Source organism: Lissotriton vulgaris, chromosome 10 (assembly GCF_964263255.1).
Source record: "Lissotriton vulgaris chromosome 10, aLisVul1.2, whole genome shotgun sequence".
In the NCBI taxonomy this organism is placed as follows: Eukaryota; Metazoa; Chordata; class Amphibia; order Caudata; family Salamandridae; genus Lissotriton; species Lissotriton vulgaris.
This window is the reverse complement of record NC_141698.1, coordinates 668533476-668542582: the sequence shown is the minus strand read 5'-3', so window position 1 is coordinate 668542582 and position 9107 is coordinate 668533476. Positions and strand designations below refer to the sequence as shown.

Sequence of the window (9107 nt, the reverse complement as noted above, 5' to 3'; positions counted from 1 at the left end):
GCCCGAACTGCCAAGCCATGCCTTCCCTGGACCGGAAACAAGCTTCCGAGGACCGGTTTCTGGCATTCCAGCCGTCTTCAGCCCGGCTTGGTTGAATCCAGTGGTGTGAGAGCATGGGACTCACGTCTGAGCATACCCATCCCACTCGGGGTGACAAATGCAAAAACCACAGTTGATGGACAGAATGCAGAACAATGTCATACATTCACCCCAGTAGCGAGATCTAGGCCTAAATCCATCGTTTTTTTGCACTCCACACCACCCCAGTTCAGACATGGCCATATGCAAATCAGTCTGACCCTGTGCCTCATGGTAACAGTCCAGCCCGAACTGCCAAACCATGCCTTCCCTGGACCGTAAACAAGCTTTCGAGGACCGGCTTCTGGCATTCCAGTCGTCTTCAGCCCGGCTTGCTTGAATCCAGTGGTGTGGAGAGCATGGGACTCACGTCTGAGCATACCCATCCCACTTGGGGTGACAAATGCAAAAACCACAGTTGATGGACAGAATGCAGAACAATGTCATACATTCACCCCAGTAGAGAGATGTGGGCCTAAATCCGTAGTTTTTTTGCACTCCCCACCACCCCAGTTCAGACCTGGCCATATGCAAATCAGTCTGACCCTGTGCCTCATGGGAACAGTCCAGCCCGAACTGCCAAGCCATGCCTTCCCTGGACCAGAAACAAGCTTCCGAGGACCGGTTTCTGGCATTCCAGCCGTCTTCAGCCCAGCTTGCTTGAATCCAGTGGTGTGGAGAGCATGGGACTCACGTCTGAGCATACCCATCCAACTCAGGGTGACAAATGCAAAAACCACAGTTGATGGACAGAATGCAGAACAATGTCATACATTCACCCCAGTACAGAGATCTGGGCCTAAATCCATCGTTTTTTTGCACTCCACACCACCCTAGGTCAGACAATGGCTATATGAAGACGGCTGGAATGCCAGAAACCGGTCCTCGAAGCTTGTTTCCGGTCCAGGGAAGGCATGGCTTGGCAGTTCGGGCTGGAATGTTCCCATGAGGCACAGGGTCAGACTGATTTGCATATGGCCATGTCTGAACTGGGGTGGTGTGGAGTGCAAAAAAACGATGGATTTAGGCCCAGATCTCTGTACTGGGGTGAATGCATGACATTGTTCTGCATTCTGTCCATCAACTGTGGTTTTTGCATTTGTCACCCCGGGTGGGATGGGTATGCTCAGACGTGAGTCCCATGCTCTTCCCACCACTGGATTCAAGCAAGCCGCTGAAGACGGCTGGAATGCGAGAAACCGGTCCTCGGAAGCTTGTTTCCGGTCCAGGTTGTAAGACATTGTTCTGCATTCTGTCCATCAACTGTGTTTTTTGCAATTTTCACCCCGAGTGGGCTGAATATGCTCAGAGGTGAGTCCGAGGCTCTCCACATCACTGGAGTCAAGCTATCCAGGCTGAAGAAGGCTGATAGCCAGAAACCGGTCCTTGGATGCTTGATTCCAGTCTAGGAAAGACATGGCTTGGTAGTTCGGGCTGGACTGTTCCCATGAGGCACAGGGTCAAGGCTGATTTGCATATAGCCATTGTCTGACCTAGGGTGGTGTGGAGTCCAAAAAAACGATGGATTTAGGCCCAGATTTTTGTACTGGGGTGAATGTAAGACATTGTTCTGCATTCTGTCCATCAACTGTGTTTTTCGCAACAAGTGGTTAAGCCTGGCATCCATAGCTCAATACCCAGTCTCTGCTAAACATCATATTATTCTTTCCAAAATAGTTAATTTCTCTGTGTTTATGAAAAAACACGTGTAAAGTCTAGATTTCTTGTATAGCACTATAATGCACTCGCGCCATGAACAACTTCAAAAAAATATGCACTAATCTCATTAAGCTAATTATGAGTGATTTCAATTCAATAGCGTACTGTATTTCATCCCAAAACTACTACCCTCTCCCGGGCGGCCTTGGATGCTTCTGGTAGCAGTCAGTCAAGTCTCCCCTGCAGCCGCCCAGTCATTGCTCCAGTACTGCCAGAGGACGGTAATTCCAGCAGAGGGCGCTGCTCCCGTGAATCTCCTCGTCAGTGACCTATATTCCCGTCTGACAGTTTCCTGTCGTGCAGGCTGAACCCTGAACCCAGAGGCGATCGGCGGAGCTCCGGGCTGCCACGGGGAGGGAGCGCGGAGACTGCAGCGGGGCTGGGCAGACGCCTCTGCGGCAGCCGGTGGATGGCAGAGCCTGAGAGGGTTGACCAGCCGCAGAGCCCCCTCCTCCTCCGGCGCAGCAGCGGGCACGGATTCACGGCATGCGCCGATAGGGCAGTGGAAGGAGACCGCGGAGCCCTGCCCCAGGGCTGGACACTGCAATCGGACATGCAGGTCTGACCCACGCCGCTCTCCCCCGGCCTGAAGCCGGATCCCAGGGAGGATGTCTCCGCTGCCCTCATAGTTGGATCTGAGCTGGGGAAACGATCGGGAGTACCTCAGCGCCTTGTTTATTTTTTTTTTGGGTAAAGTTTCTGCGGAATTGTGTGCTGTGGACTTTATATCTTGAAGTATTTTCTTATTTTTTTAAACTAAGAAAACAAAACTTGGCATTATGGCAACACTAAACGGCAAAGACACAGAAGGGAGCCTCCCCCCGGACACAGCCTCCAAAGACGTCCCGGGTCCGGGGACCCCCCCTGAGCCGCAGGGCGACCCCGAGAAGTCCCTGCTCAGCGTGGACATCGTGGGTCTGGCCACCCAGTTCGGCAAGACCTTCGCGCTCATCCTGCCCGTGTACGTGCTGGGCTACCTGGGGCTGAGCTTCAGCTGGCTGCTGGTGGCCCTGGCCGCCTTCTTCTGGTGCCGGAAGAACAAGCTGGCCAAGGGCTCCCGGCTCTCGCGGGCCCTGGCCTTCCTGGAGGACGAGGAGAAGTCGGTGAAGCTCAGCATCTCCACGGCGGAGCTGCCCCCCTGGGTAAGTCGCTACCTTCCCTCCGCCGCCCAGCCCGCCCGACCTGTTGCTCTCTTGCAGACTTGTACTGACTCTGGTATTTCTGGTTCCGCTGTTGCACGCCCGGTGATGTCAGCTGACTCGATTATTGAACTGAGGTGATACTGAGAAGCAGGCGAAATGGGCATTAATTAAACCGATACCACAAAGCCTGTTAGTTAATTACCCGTTCTCCATCGATCTGTTGCTTCCATTGGGTTTACTGCCCATCTCATTCATTACTGCACCCCTGGGCGCAATGCCCCAAAGTGCCCAGGGATCAATGCCACCTGCACATACCTGTATTTAAAAAACATTCGTTCGCAATAAATTCCACGTTATTCCCTGTTATATTGTTATTCCAACCTGGGCCATTATGTGCGTCTTGCCCTCATCATGATCTACCAATTTTCCCAGTCTCCCTATATATATAAATAAACTTTGCTGACTTTCCTATAGTGACGTCCTCGCCCTGCGGTTTCTGCCCTCCATCGTCCTCGCCCTGCGGTTTCTGCCCTCCATCGTCCTCGCCCTGCGGTTTCTGCCCTCCATCGTCCTCGCCCTGCGGTTTCTGCCCTCCATCACCTCGAGTCCCCCACCTCGAATGATTACCGCCCTCTTGCCCTGAAGTTTCCTTGCTGCCCTGTTCTAATGCGCCCTCATCCGCACGTCGCAGTCACACGCCTGCACTCTTACCCAGTGCCATCCCTTTACCAACTCCTCCCATGCGCTGCCCTCGCCCCTCCACCGTCTCATCCAGTGCCCAGTTCACACGTCCTAAGACCCGTCCTCCGCCCACCCCCACAGGCTTCCCCTGTGCTCTCATGTGTGGCCCTGGCTACTCCCCGGCATTCCTTCACAGGACTTCCACTCCCTGCACGGCCCACATTCCTTCCACGCCTTCACGTACCACGTCGAGCTGAGTCACACCGTCCTGTTTGTACACTCTGCCTCCTTCGTGAAAGGCTGGCCAGTGCAGTGTCTCGGGGAAAACAAAAACACAAGGCTCGCGAGCCCCTCCCCTTTCAGGGCAAACCAATAATTGCTAATTAAGTTTGGGACTAAGATGCCAATCATTAATGACCCCTGCTCAGCATTTACGTCGGTAGTAAATTACTCCTAAAATAAAACAGAAGGGAGCCATCAGATGGGTGAAGAAATGCCAGACCTTGTGTTTTTGCTCATTGTTTTTCAAATCTAAAAACAACACGTTAAACAGCCCTGCGAATTGAATTTGTGTGTGCCAAGGGCGATTTCATGGGAAAGAACAATTTTAAGAAGGCCCCATAGCTAGAAGTTATGTTTTAAATACACTGCAGTGAATGCAAGTCTTGCAAATCATGGCTTCCATTTTTTAACTTTTTTTCTGAACTTAAACCCCCTAATGCCTTGCTCACTTCTCTGGTTAAGGCCAGTCTGATGAGGAGCGGTCTTGGAGCCCGGTTTAACCACTGTTTGTGTAGTATTTGATTCACAGTTAAGCCAGGCTTCTTGAATTCCGCTTCCAGCCGACGTTTAGGGCCAGCCAGTCACCACAGCTGCCAACACCCGAGCGGCATGGCATAATGTGTTCATTATTGTTCTGCGCGACCGTGCGCGCACGTGTTTTACACAGCATGATCTTTGTTTAAAAAAAGTTCGTTACCGACCACACCGGGCTTTTCTTCAGGAGAAGTCCTGTAATAAACCTAAACTAAAAACGCTTGCGTTCACCAAATGGGCCATTGCTGACTAATGTCTCCCCCTGTGGTTGGCAACTTTAAGCCGTCCCGGGCCGCTGACATCATGCTTTGTTCATGCAAATGGAAACCAGCTGTTCAGTGGCTGCTCAGAAAAGGAGGGAAAAGCAGAAACGGAAGCAAGCCCACGAGTGTTGCATCCGTGACTCATGAGTTGAGCCCTCCCCTTCCAGCAGTTATGTTATTGTATGCAGTTTTGTGGCTCGCACTGTCACCCGGGAGAGTGTCCTGGCGCTGAACAGGTGTGATTCTAGGCAAATCCAGGGCCTACAGGGACTACTCGAAAAACCACATCTTCATCTTCCTATGGGGGTCCTCTCTTCTCACCAAGCATGACCCCTGCCTTGAATGCTCCAGCTCTTCCATGAATAAAGTGTAAACGCCCCCCAGCATGGATATGCCGGCTAGTTACTTATGTTGCCCTACCACTAAGTTGATGGTTTACTTTTATACTTGGATAAACTCAGCATCCTTAAAACATGATTGCTCTAGTTTCCTATATTTGTTGTGAAGAGGTCAGTGGTTAGTGGGCAAGATCTAAAGTTAAAAACAAATCACGAGCCAATTCAGCAGTGCCGCTAGGAGATCTGTAGGTATTAAATGCTGTTCCATTCCACCATCAAACGTATCTAGTCAATTAACATTATTTATTCGCTCATACATACTTTCATCCAATTATCAAACGTATCTACTCAACTAACATCAATTTTTCGCTCATCAAATCCTTCATCAGATAGCCAGCCAGCCTCTATTCATACACGTGTATTTGGAGGATGGGTGTATGGGAAATATTTAATGTTGAACTGCAGTTCAGTGATAGATAGAAATGTAATAAGCTGGCCTAGTGTCTTGATGTTGTAGTCAGCAATATCATATAGACTGCGTATACGAGACTGTACATTGATCCATCCATCGATATAAATGAGGCAAAGTAAGGGTAATTCCTGCCTCGCTTGTCTCTTGGAGACAATGAGGATGCCAATCACACCTCATTTGGTGAAGTGGTCCAGAGAAGCTCGGTGATGTGAGTCTCTGGTCTAATTCCGTAGAATCAAAAACATGTCAGCATAACCTGCAACTAAATTAAAGTTGTCTGATACCAAATGTTTTGAAAAGGCCAATGTCCGAAGTACCTGCCATCACAAAGATTTTTGACACAGTCACAGTAGTCACTTGTACGGCAGACCTGAAATCCGACACAGGCCTCTTGATTTCAAGTCCTTTTCAGGCTCATCAAGATGACTTTAAATATCCACTCGAAAGGAAAGAGCTGATAACTACAAGAGGGCGAGGAATGCATGTTAATCTTCCGTTATTTTCTTAGCCTTTCCACACAATAGACCACTATATCTTCATCTTTCCCTTGGAGACCACTTGTGCGATTTAGGGATCAGCGTTCCAGTAGTGCCAGAAACAGCAGGAAACTGGGTCCTTTCTAGCCTGAAAAGTGAGCTGTGTTGTCCTTCAGGTGTCTTCGTTGCGTCCAGCCTTACTCAGTGGCTTTAAGGCATCCCTCCCAACCATCCACAGTTATCACCACATTGGCTGTCGCCTAAATTATGATTACATTTATTAAGCTGCCGTTCACCGTAGCATCTTGGCACTAGAAGCCACATTGGATTAGTCAAAAGAGGATGTAAGATAGGAGAAAGTTGACATAGTGGAGAATATAATTTAAAATAGAGCAAATACATAAAAAGCAGTTAAAGGCTAGGTCAAAAAACCAATGCTAAGTTTGAAGAATGGTTCTCACCACAATTTTATAGGATCGGATATTATGACTGTATCAAATATTGAGAGGAAGTTTATTCCAGGCTTTGGGCCCAGCATCCAGATTGATCTTCCTCCCGCTGGCTGCCTCTTAAAATGAGGGACTTTCAACAGCAGTGAGTTGCTTAATTGGAGGTTGCTGCCTTGAAACTAGGGGGATATCAGGCCTGTGAGAAATGTGGTACCTGCTTTACGTTTTGTTCTATGGGCTTGGGAAGCTACCTCTAGATCAACCCCTTTACTGTTGGCCATCCTAGCCTCTTTACTGCTGAGATGTGATATACTTTTTCAATTTTGTCACGACCGCCGTGTTTTTTAATCTCTGAAGTTTTGCTAAGGCAGTGCAGGACGGGCCATATAGGTGGAATTGCAGTAACCAATATGCTGGATCGACGTGGCCAAATCTTTCTTCCATGAGGAAAGGAGGTAATATTTGTAAAGATTTAGGAATACCTTTGGGATTTGGGTCAGAAAGGTCAGGCATTGATAAAAAATCACCCCAATTTCTTTACTTTTGTGTCCGGTTTGGGAGGGGCCAGTGGTGGTGGGGGGGGGTGTCTCCTAATTGGAGTAGCAAGCAGTTCAATGGTTTGCAATCAGCAACTCTGTCTTCCCTCCATTTAGTTTTAGAACATTCCTTGGCATGCAGTTTTGATTTCCTAGGAAACATTCAGCTCACCAATCAAAGTAGTGAGCCGCTGATCAAATTTTAACAGATGTGGAGTGTTGTCAGCGTTTGACTAGCACTCCATGCCATAAGGTCTTATAAGGGTACACGGAGATTGCACATGGATATTAATGGAATCAGTGACAGCACAGAAGCCTGACGACCCCCACAGTAGAGCAACGATTTTCTGCAATCAAAAAAGTGGACAGGATCACTGACTGTGATCTGTCTTTCAGAAAGGAGGAGGATCAGAAGAACGTAATCTACTGATTAACAGGTCATGGTTAACTGTATCGAAGGCTGTGGAGAGATCTAATAAATTAATCCCTTTGCAAATACCTTCATCCTGTCACAATCTTAATTGATCCAAGACTGTGATTAGCAGAATCTCGTTTCCCTGCGTGGGCCTAATACCTGGTTTATAATTATTTAGCATGGATTTTTTCTCAACGAAATTTGTAAGTAAGTCACGAATAACTTTTCCACCAACTTAAACATCGGGTGGACTAGAACAATAGGCATAGAGTAAGACTAGGCTGCTTTATGATGGGGCTAACCACCCTGTATTTAAACTGTTTTGGTTCAGCTCCAGATCTCAATGAATTATTAATACCTCCATAAGGTGAACTTGCATTACAGGAAATAATTCCTTAAAGACTCTCATCAGTATAAAGGTCATCCCGAAATCCTCACTTATGAGACGTTAATATGTCTTTCAGAGAGGCCAGTCTCAACATGGGAGGTTAACCAACCATCGATACCCAGACCCATCTCAAAATATACAGAAGTGATGCTGTTAGTCAATGTTTCTTACAAATGCAAGAATGAGTAGGTCCATCTGGATGTGTTTCTATGGACCAAAAACAAAGATCGCCCCACCAGGCCCACCGACACTACGGTGATCTCATCACCTTCAACCTCGCTCTGATGTCTGTGGGTTATCTTTTGACTCTAGAGTTGTTATTCTTTCCACAGATTGCTTGGCACAAGGCAACATATTTCAGATTCTTTGTCACCTCTCTGTTATCAGCTTACCACCTTATTGGTTTTATCTTCGGTGTTGCCTTCTACATTGGTTATTGCACCAGAATCTCAGAGGTTTTCATTCAAAACAATGAACAACCTTGAAGAAGCACAAAACTGCATAGCCCACCTGATCATTGGTCTCCGCCAATGTTGCTTCTCTGGCAGGCTGTTAAGCAGAGGTTTGAATTAAATAAAAACCACCCTGTCTTGTGTACAAGGCTTTGGCTAGCAACACCCTACGGTGCCTTTTCAAATTGTTGCTCTCATATCCTCTTGCAAGACCCTTAACATGGGTCTTCGAGAATCACCTACTCAGCATACGCATGGCTTGATGGCGATCCCTTTGTTCACAAGGTGCACCCCAGTGGAATTCCTTACCCGCACTTCTTCGATTTGAGGGGGGCCTCAGAAGTTTTCAAAACACCAGAAGAACCACCTCGTCCTCAAAGCATATGGATTTAACGTAGCACAAACTCATGACTCTTTGCCCCTACTTTCCCTTGCAGTTGCACCCCCTCCCATCTCCAAGAGCTCCCTGAAGCACCGCCATGGCTGCATTAGTGCTATCCAGAAACACTAGAAGAATACAAATAGGCATCTACCTGGGTGAATGGGTCACGCGGAAAATGCAGGGAGGATGATGTAATCACATGTTTGTGTGTGCATGCGTACAGCCAACAGTATAGTTCTACTATGATGTACTGGTTGATGTATGACTGGTAAGTCATTACTCCTGAATAGGTGCGCGCAAAAACAGATACAACAGCACCTGAAGTTAACTTGCCTCATGTACAGTAGAAAGTCTTGTCAGATGAAGTACAAGAGCCTTAGGGGTATCACTGACTACAGTGTCAATCATATCTACAGCTTTTAGTTATTCATGAAGTTTGTAGATTTTATCTTACTCGTGGGCGAGGGGAACACCTGTTCAATTAGTTTTAGGTAGTTGGA

At 47.9% G+C, this 9107-nt stretch overlaps 1 protein-coding gene across 4 annotated transcripts in view; it reads left to right on the top strand.

The window, feature by feature from the left end:
• The first annotated feature begins 2080 nt into the window (after positions 1 to 2080).
• Positions 2081 to 9107, top strand: part of ESYT2 (extended synaptotagmin 2) — a 556590-nt gene continuing 549563 nt past the window's right edge. For all 4 annotated transcript variants that reach the window (XM_086941503.1, XM_086941502.1, XM_086941501.1 and 1 more), the window contains exon 1: positions 2081 to 2939. In XM_086941503.1, coding sequence (XP_086797629.1) covers positions 2577 to 2939 — 363 coding nt within the window. In that variant the 5' untranslated portion in view covers positions 2081 to 2576. The remainder of the gene's footprint in view (positions 2940 to 9107) is intronic.